Source organism: Acipenser ruthenus, chromosome 37 (genome assembly GCF_902713425.1).
Source record: "Acipenser ruthenus chromosome 37, fAciRut3.2 maternal haplotype, whole genome shotgun sequence".
Taxonomy (NCBI): domain Eukaryota; kingdom Metazoa; phylum Chordata; class Actinopteri; order Acipenseriformes; family Acipenseridae; genus Acipenser; species Acipenser ruthenus.
Window position 1 is genome coordinate 3,313,723 of NC_081225.1, and position 25,465 is coordinate 3,339,187.

Genomic DNA, 25,465 nt, shown 5'->3' on the forward strand with positions numbered 1-25,465 from the left:
TTTATTTCAACTTTTGTTATTTAAAAATAAATGGCGCTCGCTGCGTCTTTTGCACTGCAGTACCTGGTGTCAGTGTTGTCTTCCTGCTCTGGCCTGACATCACCACTACGTCCATCCTGTCACACGGCCAAATTCAGATACAGAGCAAAACAATCTGTTATACAATGACATTAGGAATGCGTGTAGCAATGGAGAAGCCATACTAATGGGGGACTTCAACCCGGTGAGGAGCACCACAGCCAAAATTGAAATGGTAGAAATGGCTGCTTCCTAACGCAGTTTGTCAAGGCACCATCTAGAGGGAGCATGCCTTGATTTAGTCTTTTCAAATAACGAAGACAGAATAAGTAAAACAGAGGTCAGAGAACCATTGGCAAACTCAGATCACAACATGGTCTCATTTGAAGTGCTTTTTAAAACCACAAAAGTAACAACTAAAGCTAAGGTTTACAATTTTAAAAAGGCAAACTATGAAGGAGTGGAACAGACATAAGAACATAACATAAGAACATTACAAACGAGAGGAAGCCAATCGGCCCATCTTGCTTGTTTGGTTGTTAGTAGCTTATTGATCCCAGAATCTCATCAAGCAGCTTCTTGAAGGATCCCAGGGTGTCAGCTCCAACAACATTACTGGGGAGATGGTTCCAAACCATCACAATTCTCTGTGTAAAAAAAGTGCCTCCTATTTTCTGTTCTGAATGTCCCTTTATCTAATCTCCACTTGAGACCCCTGGTCCTTGTTTCTTTTTTCAGGTTGAAAAAGTCCCTTGGGTCGATATTGACAATACCTTTTAGAATGTTGAATGCTTGAATTGCTGCGTAGTCTTCTTTGTTCAAGACTGAATAGATTCAATTCTTTTAGCCTGTCTGCATATGACGTGTAATTCTGGTCATTCTTTTCTAGCGCAGCAATATCCTTTTTGTAGCGAGGTGACCAGAACTGAAGACAATATTCTAGATGAAGTCTTACTAATGCATTGTAAAGTTTTAACATTACTTCCCCTGATTTAAATTCAACACATTTCACAATATATCCGAGCATTGTGTTGGCTTATTTTATCGCTTCCCCACATTGTCTAGATGAAGACATTTCTGAGTCAACATAAACTCCTAGATCTTTTTCATAGATTTCTTCTTCGATTTCAATATCATCCATATGGTATTTATAATGCACTTTTGTATTGCCTGCATGCAATACTTTACACTTTTCTCTATTAAATGTAATTTGCCATGACATTAAATGTAATTTGACAAACAGAAGTAGATTGGAGTAAAATAGAGAAAAAATCCACAGAGAAAGGATGGCTATTTTAAAAAAAATATAGTACTAGAGGCGCAAAAGAATTACATCCCATAAGTAGACAAATCTAAATCTAAAAGAATAGCCAAAATGGTAAACTAGATCAAGCGCAAGTCAAAAAGCAAGTTAGAAAGGCCAAGAGAGAGATAGAAATGAACATTGCCAATGGGGCTAAAACCAATTCCAAAAAGTTTTTCTAATATTATAAAAGCAGAAAAACATTCAAGGAGGAAGTGAAATGTCTAAGAGATACAAATGGCAACATCATAGATGAAGAGAAAAACATAGCAAATATATTAAATGATTACTTTTCACAAATTTTTACAAAGGAGGATACAGACAACATGCCCCACATGTCGACCTGTTCCTATCCAGTTTTAAATAACTTTAGCATAACAGAGGCAGAAGTGTTAAAGGGACTAGGAGCTTTTAAAATAAACAAATCCCCTGGCCCGGATGAGATCCTCCCAATAGTACTCAAAGAAATGAAAGACGTTATTTACAAGCCGCTAACCAAGATCATGCAACAGTCTCTTGACACAGGGGTTGTACCGACAGACTAGAGAATTGCAAATGTAATACCGATCCACAAAAAGGTAAAACCGAACTAGGTAACTACAGACCAATAAGCCTGACTTCTATTATATGTAAACTTATGAAAACTATAATAAGATCCAAAATGGAAAATTACCTATATGGTAACAGTATCCTTGGAGACAGTCAGAATGGTTTAGGAAAGAGAGACCGTGTCTAACTAACCTGCTTGATTTTTTTGAGGATGCAACATCGACAATGGATAATTGCAAAGCATATGACATGGTTTATTTAGATTTCCAAAAAGCTTTTGACAAAGTTCTGCATAAAAGATTAATTCTCAAACTGAATACAGTAGGGATTCAAGGAAATGCATGCACATGGATTATGGAGTGAGTTATCCAGTGGTGTACCACAGGGATCAGTATTAGGTCCTCTGCTATTCCTAATCTACATTAATGACTTAGATTCTGGTATAGTAAGCAAACTTGTTAAATTTGCAGACTACAAAAATAGGAAGAGTGGCAAACACCGCTGCAGCAGCAAAGGCCATTCAAAATGATCTAGACAGCATTCAGAACTGAGCAGACACTGAGCAGGCAAATTACATTTAATATAGAAAAGTGTAAGGTCTGCACGCAGGCAATAAAAATGCCCATTATAAATACCATATGGAAGATTCTGGGGAGACCATAAAAATGGCCAACTAAATGCTCAAATATATAGTGAAAAGTGTTGAATTTAAATCAAGGGAAATAATGTTAAAACTTTACAATTATTATTATTATTATTATTTATTTCTTAGCAGACACCCTTATCCAGGGCGACTTACAATTGTTACAAGATATCACATTATTATTTTTTTTTTTTTACACATTATTTTTTACATACAATTACCCATTTATACAGTTGGGTTTTTACTGGAGCAATTTAGGTAAAGTACCTTGCTCAAGGGTATAGCAGCAGTGTCCCCCATTGGGAATTGAACCCAAAACCCTCCGGTCAGGAGTCCAGAGCCCTAACAACTACTCCACACTGCCGCCCTATAATGCATTAATAAGACCTCATCTAGAATATTGTGTTCAGTTCTGGTCACCTCACTACAAAAAGGATATTGCTGCTCTAGAAAGAGTGCAAAGAAGAGCGACCAGATTTATTCCTGCAGACAGGCTAAAAGAATTGAATCTATTCAGTCTTGAACAAAGAAGACTATGCGGCGATCTGATTCAAACATTCAAAATCCTAAAAGGTATAGACAATGTCGACCCAGGGGACTTTTTCAACATGAAAAAAGAAACCAGGACCAGGGGTCACAAATGGAGATCAGATAATGGGGCATTCAGAACAGAAAATATGAGGCACTTTTTTACACAGAGCATCATGGGAGACTGGAACCAACTTCCCAGTAATGTTGTTGAAGCTGACACCCTGGGATCCTTCAAGATGCTGCTTGATGAAATTCTGGGATCAATAAGCTACTAACAACCAAACGAGCAAGATGGTCTGAATGGCCTCCTCTTGTTTGCAACTTTTCTTGTGTTCTTTCTTCTTATGTTCTAAATGGGATAGCCCTTATAAAAGTGTCTAGTAAAATCATAGGAAAACAAAGAACATAGTGAGAGCATGGTCAAACATAGGCAACACTATAGAGCCCAGAGAGGTATGGTAAATCATATTACATTATTCAGAGATTGCTCATTTGTGGAGTTGAGAATCGTAAATCTTAAAGGAAAAATTCATCATAGCCTTGTTAACCACATGATTCAAAGCAGACGATGGGGTCTAAACAGGCATCATTAAAATTTGAGAACCATGGTTATGAAAAATATGTAAAACACCAGAGAGGATTCCATTTAGTGATTTAAAAAGACTTTAAAAGCAAACGTTCAGATAAAGTGAGTTGCTGTACCTATTTCTTATTGTGCTCCTCACTGCACACATTCTGCCTGCCTGCAGTGAGAGGAGTTAACAATCCCTGCAGTGAGAGGAGGAGTTAACAATCCCTGCAGTGAGAGGAGGAGTTAACAATCCCTGCAGTGAGAGGAGGAGTTAACAATCCCTGCAGTGAGAGGAGGAGTTAACAATCCCTGCAGTGAGAGGAGTTAACAATCCCTGCAGTGAGAGGAGGAGTTAACAATCCCTGCAGTGAGAGGAGGAGTTAACAATCCCTGCAGTGAGAGGAGGAGTTAACAATCCCTGCAGTGAGAGGAGTTAACAATCCCTGCAGTGAGAGGAGGAGTTAACAATCCCTGCAGTGAGAGGAGGAGTTAACAATCCCTGCAGTGAGAGGAGTTAACAATCCCTGCAGTGAGAGGAGGAGTTAACAATCCCTGCAGTGAGAGGAGGAGTTAACAATCCCTGCAGTGAGAGGAGGAGTTAACAATCCCTGCAGTGAGAGGAGGAGTTAACAATCCCTGCAGTGAGAGGAGGAGTTAACAATCCCTGCAGTGAGAGGAGTTAACAATCCCTGCAGTGAGAGGAGTTAACAATCCCTGCAGTGAGAGGAGGAGTTAACAATCCCTGCAGTGAGAGGAGGAGTTAACAATCCCTGCAGTGAGAGGAGTTAACAATCCCTGCAGTGAGAGGAGTTAACAATCCCTGCAGTGAGAGGAGGAGTTAACAATCCCTGCAGTGAGAGGAGTTAACAATCCCTGCAGTGAGAGGAGTTAACAATCCCTGCAGTGAGAGGAGGAGTTAACAATCCCTGCAGTGAGAGGAGGAGTTAACAATCCCTGCAGTGAGAGGAGGAGTTAACAATCCCTGCAGTGAGAGGAGTTAACAATCCCTGCAGTGAGAGGATGAGTTAACAATCCCTGCAGTGAGAGGAGGAGTTAACAATCCCTGCAGTGAGAGGAGGAGTTAACAATCCCTGCAGTGAGAGGAGTTAACAATCCCTGCAGTGAGAGGAGGAGTTAACAATCCCTGCAGTGAGAGGAGTTAACAATCCCTGCAGTGAGAGGAGGAGTTAACAATCCCTGCAGTGAGAGGAGTTAACAATCCCTGCAGTGAGAGGAGGAGTTAACAATCCCTGCAGTGAGAGGAGTTAACAATCCCTGCAGTGAGAGGAGGAGTTAACAATCCCTGCAGTGAGAGGAGTTAACAATCCCTGCAGTGAGAGGAGGAGTTAACAATCCCTGCAGTGAGAGGAGGAGTTAACAATCCCTGCAGTGAGAGGAGGAGTTAACAATCCCTGCAGTGAGAGGAGGAGTCAACAATGATGGGAGACTACATTTGGGGGCTGATTCGTGAAAGTGATTTACAGTATAATCGTAAATCTCGAAAAACTACTCACTTCTAAATCTTTTGTAGTCATTTTTGTATTACTTTAGTATAAATACATGTTAATTTGGATTCATATGTTGTTTTTTTCTGACTTTATGTGAACGAAAAGACACAAATTCGCCCGTTTTCTCATTGGAAATAGGTACATTTCAAAATATCAATGTCCTGGTCACAAAAGCAGAGTTTGTGGGGAATAATAGCCATTTTCTATACTTTTGAGGCATAAGCAATTAGGAAATAACACTTACTACCCAGGAACCAAAAAAAAAAAAAAAATTGTTACACGGTGCAATCCCTGCAGTGAGAGGAGGAGTTAACAATCCTGGGGAGGTGAGATAGAGACTTTCACCTTTGAGCTGGTGTGGCTGAGAGGATGTTAACTTCTTTCATAATTTATCTTTTTTTTTTCTAGAGCGCCCATTGAATAACAGGTTTTACTGCAAGCTTACACATGATCTTGTTATCTGTACACTGTGGCTAATACAGTTTATATGGAACATTATTTATCTTAACATCTTTCACACTAGTGGGTAGATATGTGCTATAAAATTGTCAGTCTCCCAGGAGAAAGGTCAGAGAGGGGTTGTAAATGTAAGCATTTCTTATCAGAATTATAGATACAGCAGCAAAAACACTCATGGGTAGATGTACTAAAGTGTTGCGGGTGTTGCAATAGTCGCAAACCAGTTGCAAATGAGTCAGAAGTCTAGGGTGAAATGTACTAAACACACGCAATGCTATTAGCAACTTTTTAGGGAATGCTTTGCAGCAGCTTTTCTTTGCGGTTCATCTTTAGATGAATATGTAATTATGGGCATTCCTGCATAAATATGCAAAAAGGGAATGGAGATAGTGTAATTAAGGGTGTGGAAGGATGGTGGGCAATTCACTGACACACAGGAGACGAAACTTTATTTGTAACGCTGCTCAGGTTGCACTGATTAATTTTTACCTGCAGAGGGTGCTGTTGTCCATGGCCTGAGTACTGCCAACAGTAATCAGGACCACAGGGTTACCAATACGGTACAGTCCAGTGCACATACAAGTGCTCAAGATAATAATGAAAACAAAAGGCACAAAGAAAAAGTGAAAACAAAACACTGCTAACAAAACTACAAAATAAAGGTGCTGTACTCTGCAGCTTTTCCCCGACCGTCGCTACCCGCACGGTCCAGGTCTCTGTCCTACACTTCACCGTTCCCTCAGACTACGGTCTATGCTTTTGGGCCTGCCCATGGTTTCTCTGGTACCCTTATATTTATTTTATTTTATTTTGTTTTGTTTTTCATTCTCTGGCCGTTCTCGGTCCGGCAATAGAGCTTCCGCTCGCTCGTTTTTCGTCCTATAGGGGCCGACCTGACGGAACAACAGAGCGTTATTTTATAGGCCCAGCAATCCCCCAAGGCCTGCCTCCCAACCATTCAGAGAGAGGCAGAGACCACACACCCTCATCCCACCTCTCCGTGTCATTGCCATGATTGACAGGCAGATCTTACGGGTCAAACAGTCAGCACAGATCTCCCCTGTTACAGAGGGTTATCAAATATTATATTATAAAATGGCTTGGATAAATTAAGTGCTGTGATTGGCTGAACAAGGTCACATGTCAGTGCAGTAATAATTGCCTCACCGCACGGCTATGACCATCATAGACTTACCTGATCTATTAATATTACTATGCCTTAATAATAATAATAAAAAATGAGTGACTTTCCACAAGTTAATTTTGACCTTTTAGGAGGATTGTAATTTTTTTTTATGTTTAAATTTATTCGTTGCCAATGATTTTTACCCCATTTTTCTCCCCAATTTAGAATTGCCAATTGTGTTATTATTAATCCCAGTTCATCACTGCAACCCCCCGGTGACTCGGGAAACGGTGGCTGACACACACGTCCTCTGAAACATGCTCCTGCCAAGCCATCTTTTTTCACACTGCGGATCCGCAGTGAAGCCTCCAGACCTATAGTGCCGGAGGACAACACAGATCTGAATGGCTCTACTGCAGACCCTCAGGCACCCTATCAGCCACAGGGGTCGCTGGTGCGCGGTGAACCGTGGATTCCCCTGCCGATCTAAGCCCTCTCTATCCGGGCGGTTCTCGGCCAATTGTGCGCCACCCTCTGGGAACTCCCGGTCACGGTCGGCAATGACATAGCCTGGATTCGAACCTGCGATCTCCAGGCTATAGGGTGCATTCTGCACTCCACAAGGTTTGCCATTTGAATAATTTCTGAATGAGAGTGAAGCATAACCACCACCCTCTGATTTCAGAAACAGATTTAAACAAAATTCAAATCTTTTCTGCTCTCTCTGCTGACACAGCGGTTGGGCTTTTAAACAAGGCCTGGTTCGACATACCATTCTATTTTGCTCTCCGCGGACGGGAGGGACTGCGCAACCTGACACAGAAGTCGTTTGTCATCAATACAGATGAACATGGTCTGAAATTTGTGACCCTGTTGTTTAATGCACAAACAAAAGCCAAAGATGTAAATGAGATCAACCATGAAAGTACTTGTGGTTTGCCCAGTCTGGTGATTCTATTTGCCCTGTCAGCAGTTTTAAAAAATATTTACAAAAGTACCTATTGGTGTTAATTACCTCGGAAACGATGCCTCACATTTCAGAGCAAGCTGGGCTTTCAGTACGTTACACGAAACACTCAATCCGTAGCATTGCTGTCCACATATTATCTAATGCTGGTTTACAGTCCAGGAAAATTATTTTGGTTACCGGTCATCGGTGTGAAAACAGCCTGCTTGGGCTGCTGAGGTTGCGGCTGGGCAGTTTGGGGTGGCTGTCTAGGGCGTTGGCCTTGGAAACACCTCCTGGGACGCTGGTGTGTGGGCTGGCCACGTCCTGTGTTCCCTCTGCCTGCTGGGTGGGCCCTGTTGTTTGCTGCTGGTGTGTCCTGTAGGCGATGCCTTAGGTCTACCAGCGGAGCCGAGGGGACTGGCCTGTTTTAGAACGCTAGGACCTGAGGCCGGACTCTCCCAGGAGGAGCGTACCGCCTCCATGAAGTCCGGGAAGGCTGGGAACTTTTGAGTCTGTTAGGGGTGCAGACCGTGCGTACCGAGCACCGTGTGCTCCTGCACTTGCTCTGTAGCTAGAAACTGAACAACATTATATTTTGAAATGTAGTAAATTCAAAAAACAAAGAGAGGTGTTAATAAATCAGTTGAATGCATTAGAGGTGGATATTAAATTAATACATAGCGTATTGAAGGAGGGGAAAGGACAACAAAAAGGGAAAGAAAAATATAATACAATATATTCAGATTACTGGAAATGGGGATGTATCGAGATGATATTATAGAAGGGTGATGGAGGGCGCTCATCATCTGCTATTGATGACATGCGCCAACTTCCTTTAGAGAAGAAGATGAAATATAGCAGCTTATTCTGTGGTACAGCATGAGTGCTTATTCTGTGGCACAGCGTTAGTACTTTTTTTGGTAATAATGTAGAATTAGAACTACTGTAAAATCTACTGTATTGGTGTTTCCCATTTCAGAGCACACTTGTACTGTGAATGCTGCCAAGAAGAACACATTTTTAAAAAGTTGATGTAATTTCTTTTGGTATATATTGCAAAATATAAATGAACAATTAAACACAGCTATTTCTACCACACACCACTGGAATGGTTGTCACAAAAACATAAAACTTTTCCCTGTACGTTTTCAGTTTTTAATCCGGCAGACTCACCAAATGTTTGCCAAGAACGGGAAGTTCAGAGCAAAGATAGAAAGGGGAAGTTGGGTTAATGTTACATTTGAATGTAAACCGGTTCCAAATATTACATTAATTTAAATAGAAAAAAGAGAAACCCAGTTTCCACATCAAACCTTTCTGCTGGCCGGGCTGGCGTGCCTCCCTCACCACTCCCCCGTGAGTCACTGTCATGGCGGAGCGGTAAACACAGGAGGGAGGCAGCCGGTGCACGGCTTTTTATAAATCAGGTTTCTTACAAAAATGTCTCGCTGGATTCCGACCAAGAAAGAAAAATATGGCGTTGGTGAGTAACAAGTTTTTCTTGTGTGGTGTAAACAAGCAAAACACTTTGATCGTGGAAATACGATCCGCTTAACCTGCTCTCTCCAACTTCGGGAAAAGTTTGAGACAAAGTTTTGTTTACTGGCTGTATGCGGCAAGTCTCGTAGGGTTTTTTTCTGTCAATTTCTAATGTTAAAAAAAAAGATAGGGAGTTTCACTTAGTTTAGAAAGGTTGCGTCTGTCATTCGGTGTTTGTCAGTACCTGGTATCAAAATAAATGTACTTTTCAGATATATATATTTTTTTAAATAAAGGAAAACAGTCTGGTACAGGTAGTTTTCCACGGCGCACCTCTGGTGATTGCACAGTACTGTTTTCCATACCGATATTTCTTCCTTATCTAGTATTGAACTGTCGATTTTTAAATGCGATTTTGTACATTACAGCTGATCACCACAGTGTGCGAGAGCTAGGTGCTGCCTGTCATCATTTTCAGTGATTTTGCAGATGTTCTGAATCATGAGATTACAATCTAGTAGCACTGTACTGTGGTCAAACACGTTTTCTTCTGATTCACGGTAATTACAGGGCTATCTGTCAGCTGTTTGCTTTTTATACCTAAATGTTTATTGAGAAGTCGTACTTGTCTTGACCCTATGCTTGCACACCGTGGTATCCCCGGAGTTCTCAGTACTGTTCATGTACCTTTCCGTTTGATTGAGGTTCTAGTATTGTATACATTTATCTTTATTGTCTGTTTTTTTGTTTTTTTTAATACAGTAAGTGATCTTTTCCTGGTGTGGGATAGTATTTGTTGCAAAGTAGTGCTGTGGGTTTTACACACTTGGCAGACGCCCTTATTACCGGGCAATACAAGGTTACATACTTCAAGAATACAAACCATGCACTTTTTTCAGACCCTCTGCTGCAAAGAGTATATCAAATTTTTCTATATATTTTTTTTACAAATTAAAATGTAAAATAAAACAAAGAAACAACTCTGATCCTTTTCATGTATTTTAATACTGTCACAGCAGATCTGAGCTAAGTGAACAATACTATTTTAATACTGTCACAGCAGATCTGAGCTAAGTGAACAGCACTATAACCTGTTAAATATATATTTAAATATCACTTTCTTACAGTCATTTCTGAGTGTTTTTATTTAGAATATGTTTGCTACCAGGCTTATTTATTTATTATCTCTAACTGTGAATGCAGAGGAGCCCGGCTCGTTTGCATGGTCTCTAACTGTGAATGCAGAGGAGCCCGGCCCGTTTGCATGGTCTCTAACTGTGAATGCAGAGGAGCCCGGCTCGTTTGCATGGTCTCTAACTGTGAATGCAGAGGAGCCCGGCTCGTTTGCATGGTCTCTAACTGTGAATGCAGAGGAGCCCGGCTCGTTTGCATGGTCTCTAACTGTGAATGCAGAGGAGCCCGGCTCGTTTGCATGGTCTCTAACTGTGAATGCAGAGGAGCCCGGCTCGTTTGCATGGTCTCTAACTGTGAATGCAGAGGAGCCCGGCTCGTTTGCATGGTCTCTAACTGTGAATGCAGAGGAGCCCGGCTCGTTTGCGTGGTCTCTAACTGTGAATGCAGAGGAGCCCGGCTCGTTTGCATGGTCTCTAACTGTGAATGCAGAGGAGCCCGGCCCGTTTGCATGGTGGTTAAGACGCTTGCTTGCGGTGTGCATGGTCACTGTTTTGCACACAACCTCTTCCTTGTTCGTGATGCAAGAACCACTTCTAACTGAGATTAATCCTTTTGCTATGTATTGGGTGTAACAGAACCCAGGGTGTACGGAGGCTAATCCAATTGGAATGTAACTTGGACTGTGTTTAGTTGAAAATACCAGCCTGTGTGGATATAGAGACAGCTTGCTGTGTGTACTATGTGGATATACAGAGACAGCTTGCTGTGTGTACTATGTGGATATACAGAGGGATCTCTCTGTGTGTACTATGTGGATATACAGAGGGAGCTCTCTGTGTGTACTGTGTGGATATACAGAGGGAGCTCTCTGTGCGTACTGTGTGGATATACAGAGGGAGCTCTCTGTGCGTACTGTGTGGATATACAGAGGGAGCTCTCTGTGTGTACTGTGTGGATATACAGAGGGAGCTCTCTGTGTGTACTGTGTGGATATACAGAGGGAGCTCTCTGTGTGTACTGTGTGGATATACAGAGGGAGCTCTCTGTGTGTACTGTGTGGATATACAGAGGGAGCTCTCTGTGTGTACTATGTAGATATACAGAGGGAGCTCTCTGTGTGTACTGTGTGGATATACAGAGGGAGCTCTCTGTGTGTACTGTGTGGATATACAGAGGGAGCTCTCTGTGTGTACTGTGTGGATATACAGAGGGAGCTCTCTGTGTGTACTGTGTAGATATACAGAGGGAGCTCTCTGTGTGTACTGTGTGGATATACAGAGGGAGCTCTCTGTGTGTACTGTGTGGATATACAGAGGGAGCTCTCTGTGTGTACTGTGTGGATATACAGAGGGAGCTCTCTGTGTGTACTGTGTGGATATACAGAGGGAGCTCTCTGTGTGTACTGTGTGGATATACAGAGGGAGCTCTCTGTGTGTACTGTGTGGATATACAGAGGGAGCTCTCTGTGTGTACTGTGTGGATATACAGAGGGAGCTCTCTGTGTGTACTGTGTGGATATACAGAGGGAGCTCTCTGTGTGTACTGTGTGGATATACAGAGGGAGCTCTCTGTGTGTACTGTGTGGATATACAGAGGGAGCTCTCTGTGTGTACTATGTGGATATACAGAGGGAGCTCTCTGTGTGTACTGTGTGGATATACAGAGGGAGCTCTCTGTGTGCACTGTGTGGATATACAGAGGGAGCTCTCTGTGTGTACTGTGTGGATATACAGAGGGAGCTCTCTGTGTGTACTGTGTGGATATACAGAGGGAGCTCTCTGTGTGTACTATGTAGATATACAGAGGGAGCTCTCTGTGTGTACTATGTGGATATACAGAGGGAGCTCTCTGTGCGTACTATGTAGATATACATACAGTAGTGCAAGGATAGTGCATCAGCTGAGGGTCCAGTAATGTGATGCTTGGGTCAGGTCAGTCCAGTGCATTGTGGTAGATCAAGAGATCTAAGTGCAGTCTAAACAGGTTTTACCCCAATTCAGCTGTTTAACACATTTTCTGCACTAGCAAACAGAGAAAAGAAAGCAGTAGCCCATCATAGTTTATTCTAATATACTTCACTGTTACACACTGCTAGCATATGTTTAAAAAGGCACTGTATACAACATTGATATAGCATTTAGATTTCAAGACCACGTCACTGACATACTTTACATTCAATATTTTCTAAACAAAGTTGTTAAGGCAGGAGAAAATCAAGCACATCCTATCGACTTAATTTGCTAAACGTCACATCAAATCAGATGAAATAATCAGATATGCGTCACACTCGTTTTACCTTCATTGAAGTCAAAATTGTATAGGGTCGGATATGTGAGTGCTCACTGCATAGTTAGTTAGTTAGTTAGTGCATTAGTTAGTGCTGGAACAAATATCCGAATATTAAAAAAAAAAAATTTTGACATGTATAGGGATACAAAAATCAGAGGTTTGTATTCGCTACAAATGACAAAAATACCTTGCACTTATTTACCGTCTCACCAGAATGTGCGCGACAGTTTTAAACAGTGGCAAATGAAAAGGAGTTCCGTGTGTTATGTGAGATTAAAGCACAAGTAAACCTCATGTTATTACTTTATGAAAACGTGTCGATGGCTGCTGTTTACTGTGAAGAAACGGCAATGGCAAGGAATAGAAAAAAAATAATAAAATGCATTGTCAGCTTTATGTACTATTTATTTCAGGAATAAACAAAACAACATTGAACTTGAACTGCTATTTGGCATCCTTTTGTTTTATAGCTAATTCAGTGGATAAAGTAAGTCCTACACAACTTATTCTTTACTCCTGGGATAATGTTCTATTTGAACGTGTTACGTATTGTAAGGTGTGAGGGTGAGACCCTCACTGTAATATTGAATTGCCTGTTATTGTGATTATTATTGAGATTGTTATTCTACTGGTGATAGAGCCGTGGGTTTGTTATGTATTGTTCATGCTGTTGACCGATACTGATAATAATAGATGGGCGCAGGTAAGCGATTGTAAACGACTAGAACAAGACACAGGGCATATATTTAAACTGTGGTTATAAATGTTAAAAAATGAACAGATATCATAAACATGAACAGATAGTGTTTACTTGTAACTACAACAACGTTAGTTCAATTCTTATTTTAGCACTAGAAGGACCGGAGATATACTCATACCTGGAAGCCCCACAGCAGTCTTTCTGACGGCTGTATTCAAAACACTGTAAATAGTATAATGAACGGAGAAACAGTCGGATGTAATTATTTATTTATTTTTTATTGAGTACGTTATATAAACATCTGAACAACCGAAGCATATTATATACATATTAACATTTATTTTACAAGTCAAAACAAGAAAATGTAAATAAACATCTGAACAGACATTGACAGTTTACAACATACATATTTATAAAACTGAAACGATAGCAATACATTTTTAACTTTTCAACAACAATCTATCAGATGCGCAAAAGCAACTGAACAACGTAGATAAATAAACTTAGATGAAAACGTTTTACAGAAGCACACAGCACAAGAAGTTATAAAAAAAAGTCTTGATTTTTTTTTGGACAAAATGGTATTCCTTTACCTTGAGTCTAAGGCTGTTAACAATCAATACAGGTAATGTGCTTCTCCACGCCACCTTTCTGCACAGGGCACAGCTGTTTGAAGTTTTATTTTTATTGCACTTGCCAACCTGGCATTGACATCTCTTGCGGCTCTCAGCGGGGTTGCCAGCTTCAGCTGTGGGTACACGCTTGGCAGTCTCCCTCTGTTCCAAATGCTTCTTGCGAAGTTCCTGTGCTAACTGTAAAATATATTCTCTCCTTGGTAAATTCTTCTCCGTGCATTCTTTGTATAGTACCCAGGGGTTGATGGCTGCTAGGTCCAATACATTGTAAAACACCTGACAGGCCACCGTCAGGAGCCAGCATACTTCCGTGCCATCTGATCCAAACATCAATTTCATATTTTCTTGCGTTGTAAAACTCCACGGTCTCTGGTATTTATTTTCACTAGTCCAGATGCTAATCGACTGACCAAAACAGCACAGCTGGCAACCTTTGAAAAGACACTGTCAGTCATTCATTCAGGCAGAGAGTAGAGACTAATCTAATTACAGCTAAACACATTGCGGGCTGGTAAATAAAAATAATAAAGTAGAATACCTGTATAATCACAATACAGTTGTTTTCTGTGTGGCCGTCAATGTGACTGCTCTCAGGGCTTTTAGGTATAATGTAATATATCTCCTTTATTTCTGCACTCCCGCGTTTCATGCTTTGTGAGAATATTTAATACATACGGACAGAAAGGTACAAGAACGCACAGCCCCATATGTGTTAAGCATACACTGCGTAAAAATACAGCACAACTTAAACTGTTCACTTAATCAAAAACAAAAAGATGTCATGAAAATATCCGGTTACAAAATTCAGTCAAACTTGAATTCGTTACTTAACAGAAATCGGCACAGTAATCAATTCCTGCTTCAAAATGCTTCAAAAAGTCCAAACACTGCTTTTCTGAGACATATTTACTGCAGGATGATCGCACGTTACACAGCACTGGGAACATTACTGTCTCAATGTTCTTGTGTCATTAGTAAGGGCACCTAACCAAACATTAAGTTCTGTGATGGAAGAAATTCAAGCATGCATATCGGCGTATGTTATCGGCTAAAATAGCACAAACTGCCGATAGCCCATTGTGGTTATTTTTCCTTATATCGGTGCCATGCAGTTTTTGCCCATTCTTTTTGGCAGAATAGCTCAAGCTCTTTCAAGTTGGCTGGGGATCGTCTGTGGACTGCAGTCTTCAAGTCTTGCCACAGATTTTCTATAGGCTTCAGGTCTGGGCTTTGACTAGGCCACTCGAGGACATTCATTTTCTTCTTGCTGAGCCACTCCATTGTTGCTTAGGATCATTGTCCTGCTGAAAGGCGAATCTTCTCCCCAGTCCCAGGTCTCTGGCAGACTGGAACAGGTTTTCCTCCAGGATCTGCCTGTGCTTTGTACCATCCATCTTTCCCTCGATCTTCACAAGCCTCCCTGTCCCCGCTGCTGTAAAGCATTCCCAAAACATAATGCTGCCACCACCATGCTTTACTGTAGGGATGGTGTTAGCAGGGTGACGTGCCGTGTTTGGTTTATGCCACAAATATCGCTTAGCACTGAGACCAGAAAGTTCCTCTTTGGTCTCATCAGACCACATGCGTGCAGTGTTCCCTAAGTGTTTCTTTGCAAAAGCTATGCGGCACATCATATGGTTTATTTTCAGCAGTGGCTTCTTGCCACCATCCCATACAGGCCATGTTTGTGCAGTACTCTTTAAATTGTTGAACAGTCAACATTTTCCCCAATCTCAGCCAAAGATCTCTGTAGTTCTTTTTAAAGTAATCTTTGGCCCCAGTGACCTCCCTCAGCAGTTTCCTTAAGCCACGGCTACTGACTTTGGAGGGACGGCCTGATCGAGGCAGTGTCTTGGTGGTGCCAAACTGTTCCACTTTACAATGATGGACCTGACAGTGCCCCAAGGGATAGTCAAAGACATTGAAAGTTTCTTAAAGCCTTCCCCCAATCTGTACCTTTCAATAACTTTATCCCAGAGTTCTTTTGGCAGCTCCTTGTTCGGCATGTTTTGCCATTTGCTTCAAATTAATTCATACAACAGAAACAGCTTGATTCTTCATCCAGGAGTATTTGAATCAGTTGAACTACTGTGATTGGACACAGGTGGGCTCTATTTAACTTATGTGCCTTGTTAAGGCAATTTGTTGTACCTGAGCTAATTTGGGTTTGCTGTGACAAAGGGTGTGAAGACTTATGCAATCAAGACTTTTTTTATTTTTAATTACTTTTTGAATATTTATATAATTGTTCTTTCACGTTGAAAGTGTAGGTGATGTTGTGTAGATCAGTGAAACAAACTCCTACTTTAATGCATTTTGAATTGTATTTTTTAGGCAGTAGAATGTGAAAAATGTTCAAGGGTGTGAAGACTTTTTCAAGGCACTGTGTGTGTGTATATATATATATATAATTTAAGTATTTATTATGTATTCTGCTTAGAGATACATGTATAAAAACTTCACCATTGTTTCACCTGTGATTGCAATAACATAGTACATGTTTATTCCTAGGGTCTTTAAGCAATAATGGACACGACTCTTGATTTATTTTCTAAAAATAAATATTTATAAATAAAATAAGTTATTCATTCCATTATTATCAGTAATAAGGAAGAAAAAAAAGTATCCTGATACATTTAGTTCATGAAATAGTATATGCTTATATCCACTCGTTTCTTGATATTTATAAATGTTGTAAAAACACATATATTAAAACACAAGACAGGAATGTTCTATTATAACTCAAATACATCAGATTTACAGTGGTTCCCCTTTTTTTATTAGCTCCAAACAAGTTCCTGTGATGTTTTGTTTCTGCTTTTGTCTCTGCCAGGCTGTTGTAAACTGTCTCCGCCCTTTAGACACTAAATACCCCTCTCAGTGACACACAAAAAAAAAAAAAAAAAATCATCAGGAAGTGAACGTCAGTCCCTCTCCTATCCATTGATATGTGTTTCAAGCCTGTACTGTAAAGTACGGTGGCCGTGTAACTCATCAGAACGAAGTGCCTTTTTTTCGTGTTTACATGATCGCGGTCTTAGAAGCCCACTTCAATAGGATCGTGTTAACACTATCCCGGTCCTTTACACTCAGCCCTATTTCTGCCTGTTTTTCACTGTTTTCATTTATGTATTATTATTATTAGTTTATTTAGCAGACGCCTTTATCCAAGGCGACTTACAGAGACTAGGGTGTGTGAACTATGCATCAGCTGCAGAGTCACTTACAACTACGTCTCACCCGAAAGATGGAGCACAAGGAAGTTAAGTGACTTGCTCAGGATCACACAGTGAGTCAGTGGCTGAGGTGGGATTTGAACCGGGGACCTCCTGGTTACAAGGCTGTTTCTTTAACCACTGGACCACACAGCCTCCAGTAGTTAAACATAAACTGTATGTTTAACTACTGGATAGTTTGTGCTGCATGCTTGTAACATATAAAATAAAAGGCCACACAATTTCCTTTCATATTATGTAAGTTGCAACAGGATCAGGCATACTATATGTGGTAGAAATGGGAATATATGTAAAAATAAATAAAAAAATAAATGCTTTTCCAATGTTTGGTCATTGCTATATATATATATTGTAATCATAGATGGCTAAAAAAAAACTACACCATTGAACTTCAATTTGAAATGAACTTGGGGGGATGAAGCAAATTGGGTGAAAAACAACTTTTTTTTATTGGCACTTTTACCAACCGAGCATAACCACAACTTTTTTTTTTTTTTTAACAAAACAGAATATGGAACAATGCGGTTATTGCTGGTACTGATTCTAAGCTTTCCAACGATACTGCCCGTTTCACTTTAGCTGCTAAAATGACGGAGCAATCAACACAAAATGAAACCTAAGCTGTGAACTCTGTCACATGATGAGAGGCTTACCTTCAGGCAGTGGTAACTTTGTACAGTGCCTGAGTAATATGCATGTAACGCCGGCGCACCGAAATGAATGGGGCTGAGTTTAGAGAGTTAAAGGTTAAAATGACCTGTCTGTTATTGTAGCAGGGACAACGTTCCATCATTGGCTTCTCAGATGCATGCTTGTATTTGCAGGAGAGCCAGGCGCTCCTCCTATGACGTGTTGCAGCTGGGTTTTGTTTACAGGGGATCGTAGCTGATGATTGGTCACCTGTGACGTGCTGCAGCTGGGTTTTGTTTACAGGGGATCGTAGCTGATGATTGGTCGCCTGTGACGTGCTGCAGCTGGGTTTTGTTTACAGGGGATCGTAGCTGATGATTGGTCGCCTGTGACGTGCTGCAGCTGGGTTTTGTTTACGGGGTCGTATGTGGGGAGCAGCCAAGAAGCTTTGTTCCCAACTGTGCACCACCGCGTGTCTAACCAGGGTCAGGGTTTATCAGGGATTCGCTTCAGGATTTTTTTTAGCAAAGCCAGTGTGTCAGTGGGGCCTTCTTCATAGTAAGAGGAAGGCACAGCCATGTTCACGGCACACTCTTATTTACAGTGTTTCTGGTTTGTGTTTTGTATCTTTGTGTCTACTCGCATGTTTTCTGTTTTCTTTTAATGTGCTGCAAATAAATCTGCCTGCCTGCTGTTGGTCCAGTGGACAACTCGCATCTTACCCCCATCAGTTATATTCAATACATACAAATAAATACATACAAACACCCATTAATAGCTGCTGGTGGAAGTAATGTCTGCTTTTGTTTCTACAATCTTAAAGGGTTCAATTATGTGTCATTTTAACTTTTATAGTCACCTACTGTAAGATAATACATTGTGGAGGGTGTCTTTTAAAGGACAGTGAAGTGAAGATTTGTACACACGATAAGATGTACTGGAATTTAGACAAAGCTCTAATGGGGATTGAGCCAACCATTTTCTTTCTGCTTCACCACATGCCACCCTCTCTGGTATTTTTAGTGCTGAATATTCAAACAAACATTATGTTTTCACAGGCAAAAAACCACATCCGTGTCCGTCAGAAATTATATAGAAATTAGGAACACGTAACCAGCTTGCCAGAATTTGTGCAAAAAGTTTTAAGATTATCAAGTGAAAAAACAGCTCTGTCTCTGGAGAAAGTACCATTTAAATGAATACAATCCTTACATGGTATACCTGGACAGTATAATAGTTTTTTTAAGTGTTCAAGTAGTTAAACATTTATACAATATTAGATTTTACATCAATAAACCAGCACACTTTGTAATCCTGCACAATTTCCTGGTCCCAAGCGATGCCAGATTGTAATTCTAAAGGGTCTGTGATAATGGCACCTCAAATTACACACACACAAGCAGGGATGTTAGATGCTGTTTAATTCCCTGACTCTTAAAACTTTAAGATTACACGTTTAACATGTTGGAATCTCAAATTTCCGATAATGAGATGCACTCCAGTTTCAATTAAATGACTTTGATATTAATGTCTTAAGAATACGGATCATATTTATTCCAGTCTTTAATTAATTTCTGTTTTTTGAAAGCGGGAAAACAGACAATTCATTTTACAAAACCAGAACCAAAAAACAAAATCTGTGTTGAGTTATCTTTAGGACTTGCTTTGTTTTTCATTTTGGAACATTTTTTTTCTCCTTTTAAAAAAAATAGGAGTTAAGGAATTGGGCAACTGTTTTGAAAGTACAGCCCTGCAGGTGTATTACAATAATGTAAACAGACTAGGAATAAATACTGCATATTAAATACATTACTTTTACACTGTATAGACCAAACTGTCACATGCATGTTTCTGATTTTCTGAGACATTGGATAATGTTTAAACTGTAAACTGTAAACCCCCCTGTACACCAGTATCTAAGTGACACAGTGCAATGAAATATGAATACCTAATATCAGGTTCTTTATCACCCAACTTTGAGATGGCTATTTGAACTGATCTGATCTGATATATGTATCCACAGAGCAGGGATAGCACAGATATAGACCTGTTATCTTGAAAGCGTTCCAGACTGTAACTGGCTATTTTCTTCACTGATAGTGCTCATGGCTGCTGTGACTGCCCAGTGAGTCTATTAGGATACTGTCTCTGCATGTTCATTTTCAATGCACTGCCCAGTGAGTCTATTAGGATACTGTCTCTGCATGTTCATTTTCAATGCACTGCCCAGTGAGTCTATTAGGATACTGTCTCTGCATGTTCATTTTCAATGCTCTGCCCAGTGAGTCTATTAGGATACTGTCTCTGCATGTTCATTTTCAATGCACTGCCCAGTGAGTCTATTAGGATACTGTCTCTGCATGTTCATTTTCAATGCTCTGCCCAGTGAGTCTATTAGGATACTGTCTCTGCATGTTCATTTTCAATGCTCTGCCCAGTGAGTCTATTAGGATACTGTCTCTGCATGTTCATTTTCAATGCACTGCCCAGTGAGTCTATTAGGATACTGTCTCTGCATGTTCATTTTCAATGCACTGCCCAGTGAGTCTATTAGGATACTGTCTCTGCATGTTCATTTTCAATGCACTGCCCAGTGAGTCTATTAGGATACTGTCTCTGCATGTTCATTTTCAATGCTCTGCCCAGTGAGTCTATTAGGATACTGTCTCTGCATGTTCATTTTCAATGCAATGCCCAGTGAGTCTATTAGGATACTGTCTCTGCATGTTCATTTTCAATGCACTGCCCAGTGAGTCTATTAGGATACTGTCTCTGCATGTTCATTTTCAATGCACTGCCCAGTGAGTCTATTAGGATACTGTCTCTGCATGTTCATTTTCAATGCACTGCCCAGTGAGTCTATTAGGATACTGTCTCTGCATGTTCATTTTCAATGCACTGCCCAGTGAATCTATTAGGATACTGTCTCTGCATGTTCATTTTCAATGCACTGCACAGTGAGTCTATTAGGATACTGTCTCTGCATGTTCATTTTCAATGCAATGCCCAGTGAGTCTATTAGGATACTGTCTCTGCATGTTCATTTTCAATGCAATGCCCAGTGAGTCTATTAGGATACTGTCTCTGCATGTTCATTTTCAATGCACTGCCCAGTGAGTCTATTAGGATACTGTCTCTGTGTGTTCATGTTTCATGCATGTAGTTGAGCAGAACAGGGTGTTTGTTTTACCTGTATCGAGGAATACTGAGACCTAAGTTTGAAATCAGGACACTATGCTCCAAGAGGTCTCTTTTTCAGCACTGAGACATCCTAATGAAATCTGTAGCCATTCTTGGTGTACCTCAAAACTATATTATGGAATAGGACAATAAATTAGAAACCTTATGAATATGGTGTAGGGCCTCCCCCTCAGCTCCTTCACAGTGATGTCCGAGACGAATCCCTTCAGCCAGGTTGGGCTGGAAATACAGCCATGTCTAGCTTGAGGCAGCTCTCGGGTGAAAAACATTACTGCAACAAACACTGGTTGCACACTTTCTACAGTAGATGCCGGTTATTAGCAACCCTGATAGGGCAGCAGTGTGGAGTAGTGGGTAGGGTTCCGGACTCTTGACCTGAGGGTCGTGGGTTCAATCCCAGGTGGGGGGACACTGCTGCTGTACCCTTGAGCAAGACACTTTACCTAGATTACTCCAGTAAAAACCCAACTGTATAAATGGGTAATTGTATGTAAAAATAATGTGATATCTTTTAATAATTGTAAGTCGCCCTGGATAAGGGCGTTGGCTAAGAAATAAATAATAATAATAATAATAATAATAATAATAATAATAATAATAATAATAGACAACTTTTGATTATTAACCACTTCAACTCCAGATGTAAAAATGAAACCCCTTCCCAGGTACCAGATTTTGAAAATAATAATAATAATGTTTTCAAACCTGTAATTGCTATAAAATGTTAACATATGATGAATAAAATACAAATAATGACTTAAACTGTGTTTTTCATTAACTCTTTATGGTCGTGTGTACTACATACCCATGTTCAATACAGAGATAAAAATCACTTTTTTTTTTTTTTTTTTGAACAATGAAAACAAAAACGCTGCTAATAACAATAATAATCAGTAAACAATAATTATCAAATAAAAATCAAACAACATCAAAACGTGTGCCATTATCGACTTGCTCTGTGCCATTTACTGAAATGTTCAATACAACAGAACCCGGGGTTGCCTTTGCAATCACTGCACATTTTTATTGTGTCTTTTGTTTTCATTTTCATAGCAGACCCTGCACCTTTTCTGTGGTCTCTGCTTCCCTTGTGTTGGAGGGATAGTCAAAAATGTGTGTACACAGCTACTTTGCGCAGGTATTGTGATGGATCTGGCTGCCACAGATGCCTGCTTTGTGCCTTGTACCCAGTGCTGTGTTTTGATAGTATTTCGTCACAGCACTGCCATTTCAAACCAAACAGCTTCCCGTTTGCAGCTGGCTTACCTGTAAAGTAGCTGCATGCTCTTCTGTTCGTACAGTTTGTACTGTTCTTGGCTCCACATCCTCGTCATCATCATCGCTGAGTGATAAGTCAGCATCACTGTCGCTGGTATCGAAATCCTCCGAACCAACTTCACTCCTGTTGCTCATCATAGAAAGACCATGTATGTTGCCATGTTTAGCTTTCACTAAACAAGTAAAACTAAAAGTAAAACAAAAATAATAATTTAAAACACTATATATACACTTGTAAAAGTTGAATGGCTTCCCGCAATATATCTGTCTTCTAAACGCCCACAGGTAAATAGGAATCGCTACATGACACGCAATTGGATACAAATGTCACCTGACCCTCCCCCGACTTTCATTGCACATTCCATAGTACTAGCACTGCCTTAGAGATTGAAACCTGAAACGCTAGACTGAGAAACTGATCATAGAATAGAATGGGAAACTTGACGTACGCACGTACGGCATGGTACTGTAAGTGGGTTTTCATTTGGTGTTAAAGTGATTAACACCATTTACCCAGGAACCAATCCCGTCCCGTAGACTTTATTGTTAATGGAATTCTGATATTGGCAAATACACACCGCTTATTGACAACTTTATTATTAGTTGCCAGTGCTACAGATCACACTTGCATGATTTATGCACATACTTCATGCAGCTTTTATAACACACTGACTTCACAACTGCGTGTTTCTGGCGGACTGAGGCAGAATCGTGGCTTTGAAAGTGGCTACGAAGCTGCATGCAAAATTGAGATGGCTTTACAGCAGGAGGTGGTACATTGTAAAAAGCAGACAACGTTGGACAATTTCTTATTTTAAAAGTGTGTTTTTTAGATTTGTAAATACAACAATTATTTTTTATGTTTGTTTTACTCATTGTAAGGACAATTGCAGTACATCGTTGTGTAGTGCTATTTAAGCCTACTCCCTTTTTTGTTTGTTTGTTTTACACATGCGTGAAGTAAACAAGTCTATTTCGTGTTTCTCGTGTTAATTTTTTAACACGAACATTTAAAACACATGTATTTCAGTGCCATATTTGTACAACTACAGTATATATCTTTGTTCCATATAAATACGCTTGAAAACAGGCTTTTCGCTTATTGGCAACTTTTTGCTGGGAACCGAGAGGTTGTTAATAAGCGGCATCTACTGTAATTTTAAAATTAAAAAAGGAGACCCCTTTTATAAGACAGAACTTGATGTAGTTTGCTACTTATTCAGAACTGAAAGAAAAACCTGCACACAAAAACACAGAGGATAGTAATCGCATGGTACCGGTAAGGGTTTCAGGAAGATTAGACAGTTTATCGTATTCTAGACGAATGCAATCAGAAGCACCTAGGGGAGGCTCGGAGTGTACGATGAATGGTGTGAATGAAGGCGGGTTTCATGTTCACCATGTAAAGTGTAATGGACACACCTCTCTAGTTTTTAATGAGGATCCTAAACGATATATTTTGATTGATAAGATTTTTTTTGTTCTTTTTTCTAGCAGAAAATGCAAACCCCACACTTAATTTTTACAATCAAAAAATGAAAAGCACAAACAGCAAACATCAGCAGGCTACTGTAAGTAAATAGGTGTCAGAAACGGCCATATCGCAGTATTATAGGTGCAGTTTTTGTTTTATTACATTTACAAGCACCATTTATATCATTTTTTATTTTACTATAAAAAGACTGCTGTCCACTTAAAGTAGACATACAGTGCTTCCCCTTTATAAGGCGGCCCATTATACTGCGGAACAGGTTATAAGGTGGTACGGTCATGGCTCCCATTTGCTTCATATAACACTAGTATTCTCGTTATAAGGTGGAACACAAATAGCATGGTCTCTTAACTATGGCTCCTGACTATAGCGCACTGTATATCTAAATATTAAGCAACCAGTGCAACCGTAGTGTGTCCTGGTAATAGAAATCTTCATTGTATTTTAATGTAATACAGGCGTTACATGGTAAGTGGCTTTGACAACTGAGGTGACCGTGCAAGTCCAAACATGTCTCCTATCAATGGGAACTTTTAGACAAAATGTACAAACAATAATGACGTGAAAATCCTGATAAAATGTAATCAAGTGTCCGTGCAAGGACTCGGTTTGGCATCCGTAGAAAGTAAAGGCGTGGTGCTGCAGCGTCTGTACTGTGTGGTGCTCTTCGTATCATGCAGAGGCTTTTCTACAAAATCATTTAATTTGAATTAAAGTCCAACCTTTTGTTGTGGCACATTTTCCAACAATATATCATTTTCAAATTGATTACTGGACTAGTAAACACTTTCATATTCAGAAAAGCCTTCAAATACAAATGTACAATATGTGCTAGTAATATGGTCTATACGACAGGCTCCTAACAAGATGCATGTTTAATTAAGAATTACAAAATAAAATGCATGCCAATCGGCAATATGTACTAATTGGTTCATTTTGAAGTCTACTAATGATTTTTTAATTTAAAAAAAATAATAATTTCACATTTTAAAAATCCCCAAACTCCCAATCTTCCAAAAATGTCTGGTGTCCTTGGACTAGGCCCTGTTTTTACAGATTGGGCCCGTACTTATTAATTATAGGCATTATGAGACAGCTGAGCTGAATGTTTAAAGATGAGATGGAAAACACAGGTCTGTAATGAAACTGCTACTAGAGCACTCAATCCTTTTTAAATGTGTGGTACGGCTTGAAAATGATGTTATTCTTGGATCCCAAACTGTTTTTGCCCAGATTTTTTCTTTGTATTCAATAAGCAGTTCATATTGTTATTTTACAGTATAACTGTTTCTACAGACCGGGTGAAACTAGATTAAACTGATTTAACTAAACTGCCTTTTGTGGTCTTCAGTGAATCTAGCTCTTTACCAAACCTATTTTAATAAGCACTGTGACAACAAACACATGCTTTTATTTTTAAACTGAAAATAAATCCCACATGTGGGTGCAAAAAAAAAAAAAGAAAAAAACCACCACAAGAAACGAGCCACGTTTGAGGCAGTGATGTGTGCAGTTCTGGATTCAGAAGAACCTGTACAATGTGAACACGAGAGAGGGGGCCAGCTATGTTTGTCCAGTTTCTAGTCGCTGATTGGTCTCAAAACTTTGTCAGGTTTTTGAAGGATGTCGATCCGATCCAGCCACCTCCATGCACTAGAGGCTATCCCTCTGCTAGCCATCATACCTATTCTATACCTGGAGAACCACTTATCCAATTGTCATGAAACTGAATTT

The 25,465-nt window shown here is 40.0% G+C and overlaps 2 protein-coding genes across 5 annotated transcripts in view; one reads left to right on the forward strand and one right to left on the reverse strand.

Annotated features, from left to right (window-relative positions):
• LOC117397766 (matrix metalloproteinase-21-like) overlaps positions 1 to 9,037 on the reverse strand; it is a 50,687-nt gene extending 41,650 nt beyond the window's left edge. The window contains exon 1 of the mRNA XM_059008768.1: positions 8,971 to 9,037. The gene's annotated coding sequence lies outside the window, so the exon portion shown is untranslated. The remainder of the gene's footprint in view (positions 1 to 8,970) is intronic.
• Positions 8,956 to 25,465, forward strand: part of LOC131706871 (dedicator of cytokinesis protein 5-like) — a 163,057-nt gene continuing 146,547 nt past the window's right edge. For 3 of the 4 annotated variants that reach the window (XR_009310858.1, XM_059008765.1, XM_059008766.1), the window contains exon 1: positions 8,957 to 9,140. Coding sequence is in view for 3 of the 4 variants with exons in the window: in XM_059008765.1 (XP_058864748.1) it covers positions 9,098 to 9,140 (43 nt within the window). In the remaining variant the exon portion in view is untranslated. Of the gene's footprint in view, positions 9,141 to 25,465 lie in introns of all 4 variants that reach the window. The other variant, XM_059008767.1, reaches the window with a different exon arrangement.